The 19572-nt window shown below is 38.6% G+C and overlaps 1 protein-coding gene across 1 annotated transcript in view; it reads left to right on the top strand.

Moving 5' to 3' along the window:
* PRMT3 (protein arginine methyltransferase 3) overlaps nt 1-19227 on the top strand; it is a 67971-nt gene extending 48744 nt beyond the window's left edge. Inside the window, exons 14-16 of the mRNA XM_050897201.1 lie at nt 7144-7194; nt 7398-7485; nt 18532-19227. Coding sequence (XP_050753158.1) covers nt 7144-7194; nt 7398-7485; nt 18532-18641 — 249 coding nt within the window. The 3' untranslated portion in view covers nt 18642-19227. The remainder of the gene's footprint in view (nt 1-7143; nt 7195-7397; nt 7486-18531) is intronic.
* Nucleotides 19228-19572: the final 345 nt, after the last annotated feature.

Below are 19572 nucleotides of genomic sequence, written 5' to 3' on the forward strand. Positions count from 1 at the left end.
CAGCCGTTTTCTTTAGAAAAAAGCCTTAGTATTCAGATATATTTGAATTAAAATTTAGACTCCTCTTCCCATTTCAGCTAAGGGCTTTAAGTGGAAGAGTATAAATAATAAGTACGAATATTAATCTATTACATATGTTAAAGCTTTTTGTGATCTTAATATATTTGGTACATCTTACCTGAATAAATGGGGGAAAAAATAGGCTCAAAATAATTTAACTGGGAGGGAAGAAAAATCTGTTGAAGACAAGCGAATCTTACTGGGAGGAAGTGATTCATTTACAGTTTTTTCATATATTTGCGTTAACACCTTAGAAACCCTCAGTGGTGGATGAAGACCTTAAGCTACTTTACGTGAACTCGTCATCAAAACCTGAGTTTGACAAAATCAGGTAGAAGTTAGTGGCTGCTATTGTAATTTCAGGAATATTTTATTCTTAGTTGAGTGAACTGTTTGTTGACCTTTATAGGATGATGCTTTGCAGTCTCAGCAATGTACATCTACTCCTAAATATTTCCTTAGTTCTTTATTTAACCTTCTTAGTTCCCTGGGTAAATATGGAGACTTTTTTCTGGGGTTGGAGTTTTTGTCTTCATAGCTCTGCTTTTCTCCTGGCAGTTTATTTGAGAACAGGAAGCAGTGTTTCCTAATATTTAACATCCTTTGAGGCTAGAGCACGTGTCAGGCTAGAGTTGCAGTTATTTATTACCAGTTTAGAAGTCATTATTTTTGTTTTCCTCTTTCATGGTATTCAAGAGACTGGCACTTGAAAGATTCTTCCAGAGAAGGCTTAAGTTCTTGCTGATTAGTTGTCGGTGAGGTTGTAAACGAGCTGTCAAAGGTGGAGCAAAAAGGTGAGGAAAACTGCAATGGAAGAAATAATGGTTATAGTTATGCTTTAAAAAAAAAAAAGAAACCAAGGCAGTAGTTGTAAAACACCATCTAGAATTTATGGGGGCATTATGTGCTTGTTCCTTTTCTTTAGTATGACTTTTTGTAAAAAAGATGCCACCTTTAATAAAAATCTGGTGAGCCCTATATTCCATTTTAATACGCTTGTGTCTGTGATTGCTTCTAGTATGGCACTTGTGATTTTTTTTCTTATATTTTGCTGCTTAGCTGCATGTGTTAAATTTTACAAGAAGGGAGGACTTAATCTTCCTTCAAGCTGTAAATATTGGAAATGTCTTTCTTTGTACTGTTGCATATTTAATAGAAGTTTGTGATTGACTGACAGCTACTGCAATTTGTGGTAGTGTTCAAAAGTGAAATGAAAGGAAAATGTTTTGAACTTCACTTTTACAGAATTATTTCACTGAACTGTACTTAAGTGTAAAAGATGTGTTGTGCATTTCAGTATAAAACCACCAACAAGTCACGAATAAAAAAAAAAAAGATAACATGTAAGGGAAGATATAAATTCCTAAAAGAAGATAGTAACCAAACCAACAGTTTTATGGTTAGTTTTGTATTATCAAGTATTTCAACTTTGATTTGTGTAGGTTTTTAGATTTGTGAGACTTTTTTTTTTAAATATACAAGACTGGTGATTGTAGATAAAATTGTAGAAAGCATCATCTGCATGTACTTCTGACTTTTTTTTTTCTTTTCCCAAAACATTAATGTAGGGTACCAGATCATTTCTGTAGTGGTGCAAGGCTTATACTAGTATACGTTAAGGGTGGGCAGGGGGAGGTGTTTTGGTTTAGGGTGTTACAGCACTTGCGTTTGGGAGTATTGAAATAGGCTTCTGTAATGCAGTCAGAAATTTCAGTTTTTCATAGCTCTTTCAAGGAAGACTTCCTACTGCTTCATGTAGAAGCAGAAATTCTAGTGTTTTATGTAAAGCTTTTCACAAAACATTGAGAGGAGAAATAACTAGAACTCTGTTGCAGCTTTGAATCCTCCAATACTTTGCCGGTGACATAGAATCATAGAATCGTTTAGGTTGGAAAAGACCCTTAAGACCATCGATCCTTCTTTGGACATGCTCCAGCACCTCAATATCTGTCTTGTAGTGAGGGGCCCAAAACTGAACACAGTATTCGAGGTGCGGCCTCACCAGGGCCGCGTACAGGGGGACGATCAGTTCCCTAGTTTTGCTGGCCACACTATTTCTGATACAAGCCAGGATGCTGTTGGCCTTCTTGGCCACCTGGGCACACTGCCGGCTCATGTTCAGCTGGCTGTTCACCAACACCCCCAGGTCCTTTTCCACCAGGCAGCTTTCCAGCCGCTCTTCCCCAAGCCTGTAGCGTTGCATGGGGTTGTTGTGCCCCAAGGGCAGGACCCAGCACTTAGCCTTGTTGAATCTCACACAGTTGGCCTTGGCCCATCGATCCAGCCTGTCCAGATCGCTCTGTAGAGCCTTTCTACCCTCAAGCAGATCAACACTCCCGCCCAACTTGGTGTCGTCCGCAGGCTTACTAAGGGTGCACTCAATCCCCTTGTCCAGATCATTGATAAAGATATTAAACAGAACTGGCCCCAGTACTGAGCCCTGGTGAACACCACTTCTGACTGGCCACCAACTGGATTTAACTGCATTCACCACAACTCTTTGGGCTCGGCCATCCAGCCAGATTTTTAACCAGCAAAGAGTATGCCCATCCAAGCCATGAGCATCCAGTTTCTCCAGGAGAATGCTGTGGAAAACTGTGTCAAAGGCTTTACCAAAGCCTTTGACATGGCAAAGAAGACTAACTTTCTGTATTAAAGATGCAGTGTCATTGGCTGATTTTTGGAAAATGAAATGTTTTGCTGCTCCTAGAATAGCTGACTTCTTTGAACCTGAAAAGATTTATAAAATTGAGCTGTAACAAAAAAAGCTATACTCTGGATTTAAAATGTTGTGGTAGGAATTAATTGTTAACATTTGTACTTATTCTGTGCTAGACGAATAAAACCAGACTGTCACAGTAAGGCTGTAATGATGTATTCTTTGAATTCCTAGATTGCTTAAAGCAAAGCTTGGGTGGTTGTAAGAAGCTGTCAGCTTCTTTTCTGGTATGAAGAAATCATTAAATTGGGTGTAAAGAACAAGGTTCCTCTTTGACATAGGCCCACCCATTCTTTAGACTAAGGTTTTCTAGATTAACTGCAAATTTGAGGCTTCCCATTCTCTTGGGTTCCGTGCTTGCTTGCTTTCTACAAAAAGGTGTTAGAGCTACGCAGAGATCCTGCATGCCCTCCCTGTATTTTAGCATAGAAGCTGCCCAGCCTATTTCTTTTGATAAAACTTTTAATTGAACGATCAGTTTCGTACGCAGGTGTATTGGAATGGGTGGGGTGAATTGTTAAAGGAAGTAGAGAAAACAGTATCAGTAGCTAACTACTTATCAGTTTAAACTTTAATATAGGCCCGGGACCATGTCAGCCTTGAAACGCATTATGACTGTCCTTACTGATTGTTCTTCTTGTTCTACAACATTGTCTGGTGGGTTTTAGGATGGCCAGGTGTGCTCGTTCTAGTCCGTCTGTGGGTATCTGTGTAGCTGGCTTGAGATCTGTTAGGCCTGGGGCAGATCAAATATGACAAAACACCTCAAAAGCAGAAAGATCTCAAAAAGGTAACAGCATATTTAAAAATCTAAGCAAAGCATAGTGTTTGGATGAGCATATAAATCTACATATGCTGTAGAGAACCATACGGAGCAACCCTTTTCTTGAGAAGAGGTGGTGAATTTAATTCCTATAACACATCTGTTCAGAAATAAAACTGAATTTACTTCATGAAAATAATGTATCATTTGGATAAATTGCATGCTTTGTAAAGTGATGTGTTATTGGCAGTCTTGCGCATGCAGTCTTGCGCATGCAGTCTTGCGCATGCAGTCTTGCGCATGCAGTCTTGCGCATGCAGTCTTGCGCATGCAGTCAAGAGGAAGAAAGGAAGAAGATAGTTAATTTAGGCTGGAGTTACTGGGAGGCTTTAGGATAGACTTGACCTTACGTTTATTATCTAGGTATGTGCAAATAACTGTACTTCTGTTGAATAGCAGGTTTAAACTTTTGTTCTGGTTTCTCGTTTTACAGGGTAAGCCACAGGCTGTGTGCATCAAAGTGGGATATACTTAGTCTGTGCATTTTCACTTTCTGTATTTCCTCAACTGTAATTGGCTTGTAGAGTAGCTGCCGTAGTGAATATTAAACAAATTTTGCAGCTGGTCAGTAACTGCTGGGTTTGGTATTAGACTTTTTGTTTTCCCAAAGATTTAAAATACGAGGGGAAGGATTTCTATCTGGAGATTAAACACAGTGTTGGTAAATCATGGCAGGCTGCCTAAAAATGTTTATTAAAAACAAATTACATAGTTGTAACCAATTTCACAAAGAAAAATCGTCAAACCAAGTGTGTGTGTGTTTGGGTTTTTTTAGTTGGCTCAAAACCGGTTTGAAAATGTATTAATAAAAGATACTCATTAGATTTCTAAATTGCAATATGTGCTCTTACAGTTAGTTTTCAAAACATCATTCAAACTCTCTCCTGTATGTATTTAAGCATATAATTTCTATTTAGCTATGCAGGACTGGGGATGCCTGTTGACAGGTCACCAGAGAGTGTGTGTGTTTGTTTTGGGGTGCCCCCGCCCAGTTTTAACTGACAAATTTTGAGGAATTTTTGGGGTATGCCTGGAGCTGTTCACAGGAGCTTATCTTTAGGGATTTGAGGAATTTATTTCGTTAGAAAATTTTTCTATATTTTTTTTCTTTTGGCTCAACAATTATTTCAGTATCAGTATTGAAGGACATATCTCCATTTTAGAACGTAACAAAAAGAATTTAATGGATCAATGTAGAACTCTTGTTCTCTGTAATCCGTTGAACTCTTGAACTCTAATCCCTGGAGCTCTGCATAAGGTGGTCTTTGTGATGTGTAGTAATTACTGTTACTACCTCTTGATTTAGATAGTCAAAGGCAGTGTTTCAGGTTGTTTCAGTTAGGGAAACCATTGACACTGTAAGGAATAAGGTGGTAATTTGTCCTAGTCACTTACAGAAGGTGTACAAATCCTGTTTCCCTGAGCACAGGAGGCAGCAAATAGCAGGGGACAGTTTCTTTGCTTGTAACTGCAGTTTATTTTCAGCTAAAAAAATGCTAATCTGGGGATGTTTTCTCAGGGTAGCATGTAGGGTGTTTCTGTTAGTTCTTGCTACCAAATGTATGGATAGTTGCATCCACCTTAGCTATGGTATGTCTGCTTGGAGCTTTTAGCTTTCTGGTCCAAAATGTAGCTTGATTGTCTCATTTTCTCTGGAAGCCAGTTTTTTTTTTCCCCCCTCAATTCTTAATGTATTTCTGTTGTTGCAACCTTGTTTTCCTTTCTCCAGTAATCATATCCTGGGTCTTATTTGTAAGCATGTCAACAGTGTTGACGTGATGATTGAAAAATATTTTTATGACTTAGTAGATCTCTGACTAATGTCCAGAAAAGATTGCGCATCAATAAAAGTAGTTTGATGGGTCAATGAAACTTTGTCAAAACCTTCTCAATCTTTACTCAAAAGGGCATGTTAGAGACAAGGCTGTAATTCACTTGGGACTGAGATTCTCAGCATTGAGTGATAGGACTTTACTTAAGGGATGAAAGAGTCACCGTTTCCAACAACTGGTGCTCGTTTGTCACAGAAGTCCCTCGGTGTCTCCTTGGTTCATTTTAAGAATATTATTCACCACCATGTTGGTGAAATCTGTTCTGGGCTTAGACTACAGAGGAAAAATACCAGAATGGTTTAGCTACCATTCAGATTACATATTTCGTAATGATAAAGCCCTATGCTATTCAGTTTGTTACCTTAATTTTGTAAGCATGTTTGACTTTTTCCCATTCACAATCTGTCTCTGAGTCAATATGAAGGGCATGCTACAGAGCTTGTCCTTTGTAACTATTCAGAACAACCAGTTTCCTAGACTTGTACTAGGAGAAAAACACCGGTGCTGTGAGAGGAAGGTTGTAATCAGTTGTTTGCAGGGAATTTCCGTGCAGCAGGCTTGCCGTCATTGAATTGGTACGTACCTTGTTTGAATGTCCTATAGGTGATGCGGGGAGAATCCCTCCCTGCTGTCACAGGGATGGAGAGTCCCCAGCTGCTGTAGTTGGAGTTATTCAAAAGCTCTATTCTGGGTCATTTCTTCAGGCTGGCATGTAATAGAAAAGCATAACTGCCTTGGGCCCACCGTCTGATTTGCGTTCGCCTTTTCATAGGAGACACTAGAAAGCAAATAAGGGTGAGCATGGGCAGGATTTCAGAGGTGAAACTGTGGAGTGGATGGTCTTTTATTAGCATCTTCCAGTTCTTTATTTGAGTTCTTTGAATTTCTGGGACTCTCACAAGGCCTTTTTGTGAAAAAAGCAGACCAGTATTAAAAGACTGTGTAATTAATAGTGTCAGTATACTGTTTTATGTGCAGACGTTTTGTATTCCTTTTCCTCTTCAAGCTGGAAGAAAAGTCCCACTAATGAATTATGCACTGAAGAGAGAGGCTCTTTTTGAGGTTAGGAGTGGGACTGCAGAAGAAGCGTTCTGAGGAATCCTATGGAGAGTTACTATTAGAAACTATTAACTGCTGGAAAGGCCAGCATGAGGCATTTATGAATCTTTTTCCTTATCTCTGTGTGTAGGAGAGGAAGAAAAATGTTCCCTGCCTGGTTATGTCCTGCTTCTGTTCACAGGGAGCTTTTGTGGAAAATAGTGTTAAGCTACGCAAAGAGCGAACACGTCATGCAGAATCTCTTGTGCTGTGTGTGTATTTAGTGAGGGTCGTGGGAGCTGTAGAGGACAAGGACTGAATTTTATGCTTGTGGGTTTGCACATCTGAAAGGCTGTTTTCTCATATGTAATTCTAGTTGCAGTTAGGGTGTGCGGGTTATTTTGGAAACTCAGACTAAAATTTGGTATGTAATAAAATGCAGTTACAGTGGGCTGAATATTCTCAAGTAGAACAAAGGTGTGATGACAGCTTATTTTTTTGACTTAAATTTATGCTTTCAAGCATGCTAGAAATCCTAAGCTTGTTCCTCTTACTAAAGGCCTGAAAAGGAGTAGAAATCCCCAAAAATGTATATATTAATGATATACTTTTTCTGGAGTGTCACTATGATTCCTTTGTCATATTTGCATTTTCCTCTTTTTTTTTTATAGGCAGTTGCTGGTTATTTTGACATATTTTTTGAGAAGAACTGTCACAACAAGGTGAGTATTTCGGGTTATACATTTTAAAAATGTCTTTGAGAGATGAGGGTGGTTTTGTATTTTATTCTGCCTCAAGGTGTTTGGCAGTGAGTCTATTTTGCTGTAGCAAACGCTTCATGTGCATGTGTGTTTCGTAATTGATTGATGTGGTGTGATATCAAAAATGTTGTTCTTAATCAAACTCTTGAACTCCTCCATTGCAGGTCTTGTTTTCAACTGGTCCCCAGTGTACCAAAACACACTGGAAACAGACAGTTTTTCTTCTGGAGAAACCAACTCCTGTAGAAGCAGGTATATTTAAATTCAGTTGTGGTGCAACAATGGTTGTGTTATACTGCTGTTATCATTAAATTTAAATCTAAAATACTTTAAAAATTACGTAAGTGTTAAAAAGAATTAGTAAATAAATCTTTCAGGTGCTGTTAAACTTTTTGTCTCGGCAAAGCACTGGGAAATATCTATCTATACAAAACGAATGTTAAAAATACACATAGATGTCTGCATAGGTATATTGTAAGTGGGCATATGTCTTATACTTGTGTAGACCCGTACTGTAATTTTGATGAGAACTTCTGTATCAAAGTGTTTGAGGCAGAAAAGTGTAAGACCAGAACACTGCTATTAATGTTCTCTTAATTTTAACATTACTTATGTTCTTAAGTATCGTATTTGTCAAGTGGTTGTATAGGATTTTTTTGTAGCACTCCTGAACTATGCTGTATTTGTTAAATGAATCATGAATATATGCATGGGTGTTGTACCTGGCACTGTGGGATTATTCTGTAAATTGAAAACAGTTTCAAAGAACTCGCAGCTGTGAACTTGATCCATTGAAGTATGGAAGATGTTATTTTGATACACTGTAAATTTTTATAGAACAGATAAGTACTGTAATATGTTTCACCTTGAATTTGATGCAAGTGAAAAGGCTTTTGTTGTCCTCAGGGATAACCCAAAATTCAGATGATAAATTGTTGAAGTAAGGTTTTGAAGACTAAAGTGATGCTTGTTAGTGGTTTTAATTAGTTCTATTTGGTAAGTCTTGAAAATATATTTCTATGCAAGTAGTCAAATATTCCTTGCTTTATGGACACAGAAGTATGTCCGTGACCATCACAGGATAGTCATGCAAGAGGATGGACATACAACAGGTCAAGAATTATAAGTCTTGCCCTCTTATTCCTGTAGAACTGCACTGTCTTTCAGACTCTCCTAGTCATCTTATAATCAAAGGAAATAAAGTAGTTAAATTTTTATGCTGTTTTATTATTATTTTTGTTGTCCACTTACACACTAGATACTTACCACTGTTGAACTCTTATCCAGTGGTGAATTAGTTGTCTTTGAGGGCCATTTTTCTTTACAGACTAGCAGAACCAAAGGAGGAGCCTCAGAATGGGGCTCATATCTGCGGTCGGTTGTTAAACTCACGATAATACATGGCCCTCACCTGAACAGTTTATAAATAGATCGGACATATTGGGGGAAAGCGTACAAAAGCTTATGTGGATGCTGCAAAAAAACCCTGAGGTCAAGAGGCTTAGAGATGCTATAGAGAAGTATTGACATAGATGGAATATCGTCTGTCTTAACAGACCTAAGTATGAATGTACAATGGCGAAAGCAGCATCTGCACTCAATTAAACTGCTTTTACAGTTGTCTCTTCCAGCTATCAGCCATGACAACTTTTTACCAGGAGCTTCTTCCCTAAAGGCACTATGGTCTGTGTTATCTTGACAAATAATTCCTCTCTTTTGTGCTTTGACTTTATATTCTTAAATAATTTTTATTTGCATTTTCTTAGGTCCTGTCACTTCTTGGGGTGCACACATGCATTGGTGCATTTGTACTTGGTTTGTGTTCTGTTCAGTTTCTCTTTTTAGACAAGGCTGGCTAAGGTCTCTTTGCTGCAACTCATTAAATTTCAATGTCATAGAGTGCGAAGTGAAGTTTTAAGTGCAATGACATTTGTTAGAATATGCACATTATTTAATACTACATAGATCATTTGACATTTACCAAATGTGTGAAATTACTGGGAGGTGTGCCTGGCTCTAGAATTCTAGTCTAAGTGCGGTGACTTGCTAAAGACAACTGCAGAAACAGTGTGCTTTGAAGCAGTGAACACGACCTAGTTGACCTCCAAGATCACTTTTGCCGTAACTCCTTCCTTTCTCTTGATTAGCTCATATTTCTTAAAATTATTCCAGTAACAAATCTTGTTACAGCTATGTTTCTCTTTTCTTTCTACCTGTCTCCTTCTCTTTGTAATTCCCCTTTCTCATCCTTTTACCTATTCTGTCTGGTTTTATATCTTATATAAAACTACCACTTTAATCTAGGATTCTCTACCTGTTATTTCTCGTGATAGAGAAGGTTCTGAGAGAAACTCTTGATGTAATTTCCTTTTCCTTTGTAATCCCAGTTTTAATTTCTGTGGGATATTTGTTGTTCATGGATGACATAAGCCCATCGGGGCAGAAGGTGTTTCCTGATACTTACATAGGAAAGTTTCTTAATTTAGGTGATTTTTTTGAAAAAACATTCTCTCTGACTTTTATCCTTCTCTTTCATTGTTCCAAAAATCTTTTTTCCTCAAGTTATGTTACTCTAAGTACAGATTCCCCTATCTTCCATTCCCCCCCCCCTTTGTAAAAGTAGTGACTTAAATATTCATCTTGGTAATTTGTGGTTAATCATATTCTTTGATTTCTTTAGTCTTTCACTTTCCGTTTTACCAGCTAAACAAACTGCTCAAACTTCTTTTGCAGTATATGTAAAGTTGCACTTCCAGCTGTTTCTCTTCTGTCGCTTGTTAATGAATTAGCACTGCTTGGTACCGTTTTACTGTGCATTGTTTCTGCCTGGTATGTTGAACTGAGCTCTGCTCCAAGTGTACTTAGCTTTTGGGGAAACTTTCTGTCTTCAAATGGACTTTTCTCAATGCAAGTTCACCGAAGAAAAAAGTATCTGTATTAGATTAAACACATTTGCATAATTTGAAGGCTTCAGCCTTTATGTCCATCCCTGTGTTTACCAATATTCATCAATCCTCTGTATAAATTCTTAGAATAAGAAATGTATATATGGCACTGGGAGACACAACGAAGAAGACCCGCTTGTGACTAAATGTATTCATAGAATCATTTAGGTTGGAAAAGACCCTTAAGGTCATCGAGTCCAACCATAAACCTAACACTGCCAAGTCCACCACTAAACCATGTCCCTAAGTGCTACTCTACAGGTCTTCTAAATACCTCCAGGGATGGTGCCTCAACCACTTCCCTGGGCAGCCTCTTCCAATGCTTGATAACCCTTTCAGTGAAGAAATTTTTCCTAATATCCAATCGAAGCCTCCCCTGGCGCAACTTGAGGCCGTTTGCTCCTGTCCTATCGCTTGTTACCTGGGAGAAGAGGCCGACCCCTGCCTCACTACAACCTCCTTTCAGGTAGTTGTAGAGAGGGATAAGGTCTTCCCTCAGCCTCCTTTTCTCCAGACTAAACAACCCCAGTTCCCTCAGCCACTCCTCATAAGACTTGTTCTCTAGGCCCTTCACCAGCTTCATTGCTCTCTTGGATGTGCTCTAGCACCTCAGTGTCCTTCTTGTAGTGAGGGGCCCAAACCTGAACACAGTATTCGAGGTGTGGCCTCACCAGCGCTGTGTACAGGCGGACGATCAGTTCCCTAGTCCTGCTGGCCACACTATTTCTGATGCAGGCCAGGATGCTGTTGGCCTTCTTGGCCGCCTGTGCACACTGCTGGCTCATATTCAGCTGGCTGTTGACCAACACCCCCAGGTCCTTTTCCACCAGGCAGCTTTCCAGCCACTCTTCCCCAAGCCTGTAGCATTGCATGGGGTTGTTGTGCCCCAAGTGCAGGACCCAGCACTTAGCCTTGTTGAATCTCATACAATTGGCCTTGGCCCATCGATCCAGCCTGTCCAGATCGCTCTGTAGAGCCTTCCTACCCTCAAGCAGATCAACACTCCTGCCCAACTTGGTGTAGTCTGCAACACTGTTTGAGTCAGGACAAGCTCTTTTCTTAGTAACTATTGGAAAATAAATAGAAATACGATTTGAGTCGTGCAATAATCTGACCAGTGTACCCATGGTGGCATTTGCTTTCGGTATTGTAGTAGGTTGTGAAAGAGGAATTTGGTGGTATAAAATGCATTTAAAATGTTTTCTTGTTTTGAAAGCATCTTTCAGACAGGGCAGTGGTTTTTTTCCCCAGCAAAGAAAAATGATTCCTTCAGATTTCTAATTCTGAGTAAAATAGTAAGGCTGACTTAAAGTCTCTATCAGATGCTTTATAGCTTTTGGGGGTATGCCTGAAGTGGTTATAAAGCACTGGTATTTGGATTTGCTCTGTAAAGGAGGTTGATCTTACAGATATCTGAACCTGTTGGGTATTTAACAGGAAAATGCTCCTTTATGCCATGGCAAAATTGTTTTGTTCTGTAGTGTGAACTAGCTAATTTTCTCAGCTGTTTGCCAGGTTATTTGTTGTAAAAATAGATCTCTCTTTCTCAGCCATAAAAAAGAGTGAATGTTTTGATCTCTATTCTAATGATAACAGAATCAAGCTATTACAAGCCAAAGGACGGGGCTTGCAACTAATCCTCCCTCCTTTGCCATTCCTGCTGCAGCCTGCGCTAGGTATGCAATGTTTGCAAATTCTCTGGGATGAAATGGGAGAGGTTTAATCTAGGTCCAAAGATCTGGAGAGTGAGGCAATAAAAGTTACACCTAATTAATACTTCTGATTTGCCACTGAATTTCAGCTTGATAGCTACGGTAAACAGCTTTGTATATAGTTTTTAGGGATAATTTCTGTTGATTTGGTTTAGATTTAATGTGTGAGTGAGGGATAGTCTCTTACTACTCGTATATTCTGAAAAGCTAGTTCTCCTCACAGACTGTGACGAGAGTCTTGAAGCTGATGTGCAATGAAATAAAATAACGTCAGCATGTTGGATATGCTTTAACTGCTTAGCAAGCAGTAAAATTAAAGAAACTCGAGAAGGAAGCCAGATGATACTTTATTGCCAGAAAAACTGAGTTTTCACAGGCAAGAGAGTGTTGTATTGTAGACTCCCTACAGAGTACAAGGCTTCACTTAGCAGCCCTTTTAATAGCTTGAAACTGTCTTTATTTTGAAATTTGAAATTGAGATGTCAAAGCAGTATTTTTTCTTATTCATGGTCCAAACGTAAGTCTTTTCCTTTTGTTGTTTGTTGAAATATTCCTGCTAAGTTTCATAAACAAAAAAATATATACAGAATATCATTCTCATTTGGTTGTCTCAAGCATTTACTAAATAACTAAAATGCTTACAAAAATTATTTTAAAGGGCCCACAATCTTTTCAGTAACAGTGCATTAAATTAAAACCCAGATCTGTATGCAAGCAAATGCTATTAGCAATAAAACGGCATATTGTCGGCATTTTGTGTTCTTGATATTGCCTTGCAGTGGAAATAAAACCTTGATTTGTTTTTCTGCGGTGCTAAAAGGGGCTAGCACAGCAAAACTGAAGTAGAACTCACATGACTAAGCCCCTGTAATATCCTTGATTATCTTTAACTCCCCAGTCTCCATAATTGGGTAGCCGTTTGTAAATTTATCAAACTGAAAAATGTTAATTTGTCTATCTAGAGAGCTTTGTTAAAAGTAGGAAAACACTGGCACAATTAATCTGTCTGAATGTTTTGATCTTATACTGAAATACTTCAATATTGTGCATCCCAGTTGGATAATTTGGTTCCTAATTGAGATTGTAGTGTCTGTTTTGCCTGTCTACAGCTGCAACATGGTGTCTATAGAACGCTGTCACTTGTTTACTTACAAGTGATACCTCCAAAAATGATGCTCGCTTTTAAAATCTAGTAATTGTTAAAACTTGAATTTTGAGGTCACGCTAAATCTTGCATGTCTTACGCTGTATCTTTTGAAATCTGCAGTTTAAAATCATCCTGCTGACTTTTCAGAAACATTTGTGAGTGTGTATTTCAGGCACTAAAATGAGAGAATATCTTTCCATGGCTGTTTTGTCTCTTTGAAAGATAATAGAAGTTCTGTATCTAGACAGGAAAACTTGGATGGACTTCTTGTTCTGTTCTGTGTGCCCCCCTTAGCAAGTTCTGCGGCTGCAAGGGGATATGGCTCATACAGCAACAACAGTTTAGTTTTCTCAGAATTTTGTTACAACTGCTGAGACAGAAAGATTGGGACAAGGCTTTAGGATCTCTACTACAAAAAGTAGTGAATTAAGACTAGTTCTAGGTGAGTGAGTTTGGCTACTGCAGGGATGCATTTTGGAGGACCATATGTCTGGCCTTCACCGTTCCCTGTGGCAACTATTTCTGGTACCTGCGCTATCGTAGGAATCTCGGTCACTTGCAGTGTGTGCACGTTATCTTAGGCAGCCATACAAGGCTGTCCTACCTTAGCTGGCTGTGTAGACTTCTTTGCAGCAGCCTAGTTCATAGTTTGTCTTGGGGAGTTGAAACATGCCAATTTGGTACAAAAACTCTTCAGAGAATATACTCAGAGTGTAAAAGGAAAAGACAGAACCTCAACATAGTTTCAGAAGAGGGCGAACATTGACATAACAGAAAGGAGTTGGCAAACAGCTGCTTAGTTTGTAAAAGTAACCAGCTGGTGGAAGAAGGGCATCACAGATCAGATGGATAATGCCGAAAGGCAGTGATTACTGCTCAGTACAGAAACTGCTCATTGGATCTCACTGGGTTGGGGACTCAGTGAGAGACGTGGCCAAATGGGAAGGTGGCTGTCTGTGTACAGCTGCAGGTGCCTGCAGTTTAAGATGAATGGGAGGATTAAGGATAAGTTATTGAGTTTAAGGGAAATGCTCTTGGTCCCACCACAAATGATTTCTTTCATTGTTCTTTCTCGTTTTCAGAAGATAGATAGTATATGGAAACTACTTTCTAGCCAACTCTTCCTGAGTAATGCTTTTGAGACTTGCCTTTTTTTCAGTTGCATGCTAGACCTCAGTGTTGCATAAGATAGTGGGTTCAGTTAGTCTAAACTGGAGTGGAAAATTACGTAATGTTTAAATTGTCAGCCTCAAGCGAGGACAACCTTATCGCGAAGAGCGGCGTCAAAGCTTACTGTTGCGTAACTGTGAAGGCACGTATGACTACCGCTGAGAAGCTTGTGGTTATTGCAGTGTAGGGGATTGTAAAGATATTTCTCACCAGCAGTTCCGTAGTTAAGGTGTCTTTAGCCCAAATCTACTGCAGTTTTCTAGCAGCTGTCTTTGAAACAATTCCAGTGAGATCTTTTGTAAGGTTCTTAAATTTTAATGGGGGTCAGAATAAAGAATGCTTTGAGTACCATGTTCTTACTTGTCTCACTTAGCTTCATAAAGCTTTTCCACAGGAAGAAAAGAAGGAAACCTGAAAGATCTTGATTGCTGGCTACCTTCAGTAACTCTTTCAATCTTTTTCATAATCAAAGAGGGAGGGGACACCAAGTTGTACTGAAAGGCAGAGTAGTTCTTCACATTACAAGTTCATTGCCACGGATCATTCTGAGCTTTAAGTAGATGCTATGGGTATGTATGCAGGAGACTGCATGGAGTCTTTGGGTTCAGTCAAATCCTTTCAGATTAATCAAGTTATAGACTGAAAAAATACAGTTTGTTGGGCCTAAACACTCTTAGTGATAGGGCTCTTGCACTGAGAGGTATCTTCGCTCACAAACTGCAGGCTTGCCCGATGTATGATTGTATTGCACAAACGTAAGTGAAAGATACGATTGCTTACAGTTTCACTGATGGTAAAAGAACCAAAATAAACTATTTTGAGTGTTCAGAGCACATGTATAGGGTGTACTGTAGAGCATGTCATCAGATGTGTATTATTTGACAGTGGGTCAGTATGGACCTAGGGATGCATTTTTTTGCTGTGCTAGCAAGCTTGTGGAGCACTTCTGCTGAATTCTCTTGTTTTTTCCTTTTTGGGGACAAATTTCACGGCTCCCCAAGGGATAATAAAAATGTGGGAAGGGGATCATAATGGATTCAGTTTTGTCCTAATCAAACTGCAATGGCACTGTGTGGTTTACTTGCATTCAACTGAGCATGATAAGAGCAAGGTGATGCAGCTGAGTCCCAGAGACAGCTTCCTCCAGGCAGCTCAGAGGACAGCAGAATGGTGAAAAAACATCAGTCATTTTCTATCTACATGACATTGATTAATTGTTCAGAGCTGCCTTTCTGTTAGTTGGTTGCACTGCTGTTGTTTGCTTCAGCCCTCAGAAAAGACTGTGTAGAAAGGCAGACTTAATGTGGTTACTGCGTAAGTAATAGCTGAGGAAAATGGAGTGCGTCATTTCATTAACTGCCTTTACAAACAGAATCTCGGGGTTCTGTTCTATGAAGTCAGATGTGATCTATGAAATTGTATTCAGCTTTTTACTTCATTTATTGTATTGCTTTGTTTAAATGTTTTAAAGGGTAAGATTCCCATATGGATTGATTTAAATAATGGAATTTTAATTCTCTTAGAGGCTCTCCCGTCTTAACAATTTTTAAAACATTCAGTATTATAGGATGTTAAAATATGTCAAATAATTCATTTTGCAGCCGTTCTGAAAATCTGTATGTTCACACTAGGTTAAACTTCCTAGCTGGAGAGAAGCTATAATGCCCTTTTTTCTTTACCTTGTCCTTCTGCCTGGCAAATCTGTCTCTGTTTAAGTAATCTGTGAAACCATTTTTGCAATTCTTTGCAAATGGCATTGTATTATGCCAGTCATTTGTGTCCTAATAGTAAAGCTGCACAGGAATTGAAGTGGAATTCCCAGCTAACTGTTAAATTAACAAAATATGCAAAATTATCAAAGAGTACAGGTTTTTTATGTTTTGTATAGTATTTGTACCACAGTCATTCTCGCTGAAAAGCTTTCTGTGATGTTTATACTGCAGCCTTTGACAAAATGTCCTGCATTTAATATTTATAATGTGGATCTTGTGTCAGTTTACTGTTTGTGGATGTAATTGATAATTGTGCCAAATGAATGTTGATACCTTCTGACTTCAGGCCTTTAGTCTAGGCGCCAAAATCAGGAAGCCTTTCTTTAAGTGTACATGCTTAAAATTGCTGTGTATGTAAATATGTCAAGCATGGAGATGTTTAAAAAGTAATCTTTTTGTACATGTGTAACACTATATGTTCAGTCGTGTATGTCCATATCAGCAAAGAAATTTGCATTTGCAAATAAGTTTGCAGGTTGCTTCCACTTCTTTATCTCTTGATTATTTTTTTTTCCCTCTTTCCATGAAACTAAAGATTTGAGGCTAAATTCTTCAAGTACTATATTGACAGCCACACTAATGTTCTGGAAATTTATTAACCTCTCTCCAGTATTTAGTGGGGACAATGTAGCCCAATTGTGAGTTGTATATGATTTAGGGAAATTTATGGAACTCTACCACATACCTTTGCTCTGCAGATATCCGAGGGTTTTCTTTTTGGTACCCCCCTGGTACCAGTCAGGTACGCAAGTGCGTATTGTTGGGGTGTGGGATGGGGGCTGCGGGAAGCAGATAGAAGCTAATAAGAAAGCTGAATTCTCTTTAATGTCCTCCTGTACCACCTTCTCAGTAAATTTGTGCTTAATACTCAACAATATGAATGTTCTTAATTAAAGTAGCTCCATAAGTATCTGGAAATCAACAACCGTGTTGAAAGCTTGGTCTCTCAAAACTGCTTTTTAAATAACGCTTTCAAGTAAGCAAATAGGCCCTATGACTAGTTGGCGTTAGCTATGGATTTCAGTTTGTGTGACTTCTACAAGATGGATACAAACTTGTAAGCCTTGTCTTGACTTTATATAGCATGACTCGGTTCCTGGAGCTCTTAAAATCTGTAAAATCTACTTTTCTGCTATCTTAGTATAAGGATCATAGATGCAGGGGAAAAAAGTTAAGAACAGCTGTGCCTATAGAGAAATGGACTCATTGTCCCTTTGTTCAGTCCTTTATAAAGTTTCAGAATGTTGCGTAGCTATAAAGGCTTTTCACATCTTATCCATTGAGTATATTTGCATGACAATAAAATGAACTGTTAGGTCATGAAAGTGGACTTACAGATCCACAAATAATCTCCTGTCTTGTGTGTGAGAAGTAAAACATCTCTTCTTAGTATACACAAATTCCTAAGCTGGCACAGCAGGTTTAATTTTTCTCCTCATCTATTTCGGAATATGGAAGTGCTTTTACAAGGTAGAACAGACCTTTGAATTATGTAAGGAATAAATATGGAAAAACTTAATGTGCTGTGGGACTGTAGCTGCTGTTGGGATGGAACCAGGCTTGATCAGTGCAGACTAGGACAAAATGTTAAATAGAAACATCAAGGCCTGGTATTTCTCTAGGAGGAAAGCTTTTACTTAAATTTAGTAACAAAGGAAAGCGAGAGTTGTGCCTCTCTACCTTGGGGAGATGTCTCTCAGCTCTTTCCTTCTGTGTCAAAGCGTTCTCTCTGGTTTTAGCAGAAGCCCATACATGCCAAGTGGTATGGTCAAGAAAGCCTGATAGTTTGTAAAAACAAAGTATTACCTAATTAGAGCTTAAATGAAATGCAGTGCAAGTAGAAATCACATGGCATATGAAGTAGGAAGTTCTGTGGTTACTTGGTTTTACTCAAAGTTGATACTTATTTCCCTAATTTAAACGCATCACTACTATCATTCCTCGGCAAAGGAATAACGCAATATTAAATTTTACGGACTAGCGATTTTGCTTTTTTATACTTTTGTGCTACTGCTAATTTTGTTGCTTACTTCACGGACAGAAATCTACGTTCAAGAGTTTAAAGATGTTGTATATTATTTCATGAAAAGATTGATATTTTAAACTGGGGCGGGGAGGGGAGAATACTGCAATGGCGCTTAGTACCTGTCCAACTGAGACTTGTATATGCCTGGAAATGCGAGGTGGTGATGTGCAGATCCAACTCAACCAGATACGAAGAGAGGTTACTGTATCCAAGGAATACAGCGTTTTCCTCAATCACAAGTGAAATAATTGGCGTATCAGCTCTTTGGGTGGGTCATCTGAGAAGTAAAGAGTCAGACATAACTCAGCAACTCACTCAGTTGAACTGCAGTCAGTTTGACTTAACATTTGTTGTCAGGACCATTGCTTAGAGCTTTGAAAACATAAAGGAAACTTTTGTAGATTCTTTTAATTCTGATTAATTGGGAGCAGCTTCTCATGCAACATAAGGGTGTGTAATGCATCTTTGCTATTACTGTGCATGGTTCAGTAATGTAAGCATAGTAATTTCCTTTTTACTTTTGCAGGAGAGGCCCTGAGAGGAAAGATAACAGTCCGCAAAAACAGAAAGGATCCACGGTCCCTCTTTATAACCCTTTCGGTGAAGGACACACAGCAGACCTACAGCCTTCAGTGAAAATTCTGTGCATATAACTTTGGGAAATGTCAAATTTAAATGTTACATTTAACTGTTGATAACTGTTTCTAAATATCCAAAAATGGTACACTCTTGGATTTTTTGTATGTATATGCACAGAAAGAATATGGAAAGTTTACGTAGAATTGAGAGAGTACTGTTTGGATGCTTTTGCACTGGGATATGGAGACTGACGACAAAATCAGATTGTGCTGCGTTTCACGTGATGTGGAGAAGGCAAAGATGGTTTGGGGTTACGTGAGACTGGTCGGTGAGAAAAATCAGATTAAAGTCTTGCTGTGAGGAACAATGAACATGATCTCTCAAATTATTTTATTCTCCAACTGGCAAAATCCTTGTGCAATTTTTTATTTTTTTTTTTTTTTTTAGGAAAGAAGCAGCTAAATCATGTGCCAGTGCACCTCAGCAGTAGCTGGAAAATCCCAGTTGGAATAAGTTTGGAATTCCAACTGAAGGATTGCAGCAACAAAGACTTTATTTTTATTACACTTCTATAATTAAAAAGTTGTACCACATTTCAGTTACGTTTATCTAAATAAATGAAGCAAGTATGTTATATAATGCAGTTGCCTGTTTCCTTGTTTTCTATGTAATTGGAAATTCTCCTGTCTAGCCAGTGATGGCTCATTTATTTGTGGCTACAGTTTTTTCTGTACTAGCCTATTGGAGCGTAGGTGGATGGAAATGTATATTTTAGCAGCTTTAGGAAAAATACTATGAACAAATAGCAGCTGTTGCTGCAACGGTGGATTTGGTTTGGCTGCTTACAGAAACAGACTATGAACAATCAAGGATTGATGTGTGTGTCCTGATGTTTAAGCACTTTAAACTGCAATAGAGTTGGAACTACGTGTAACACCGTGCAGTTTATGTGCTTGTATTGTACATGTATATTTGTGTTGAAAGTGGT

This window comes from Gymnogyps californianus, chromosome 5 (assembly GCF_018139145.2).
Source record: "Gymnogyps californianus isolate 813 chromosome 5, ASM1813914v2, whole genome shotgun sequence".
Taxonomy (NCBI): Eukaryota; Metazoa; Chordata; class Aves; order Accipitriformes; family Cathartidae; genus Gymnogyps; species Gymnogyps californianus.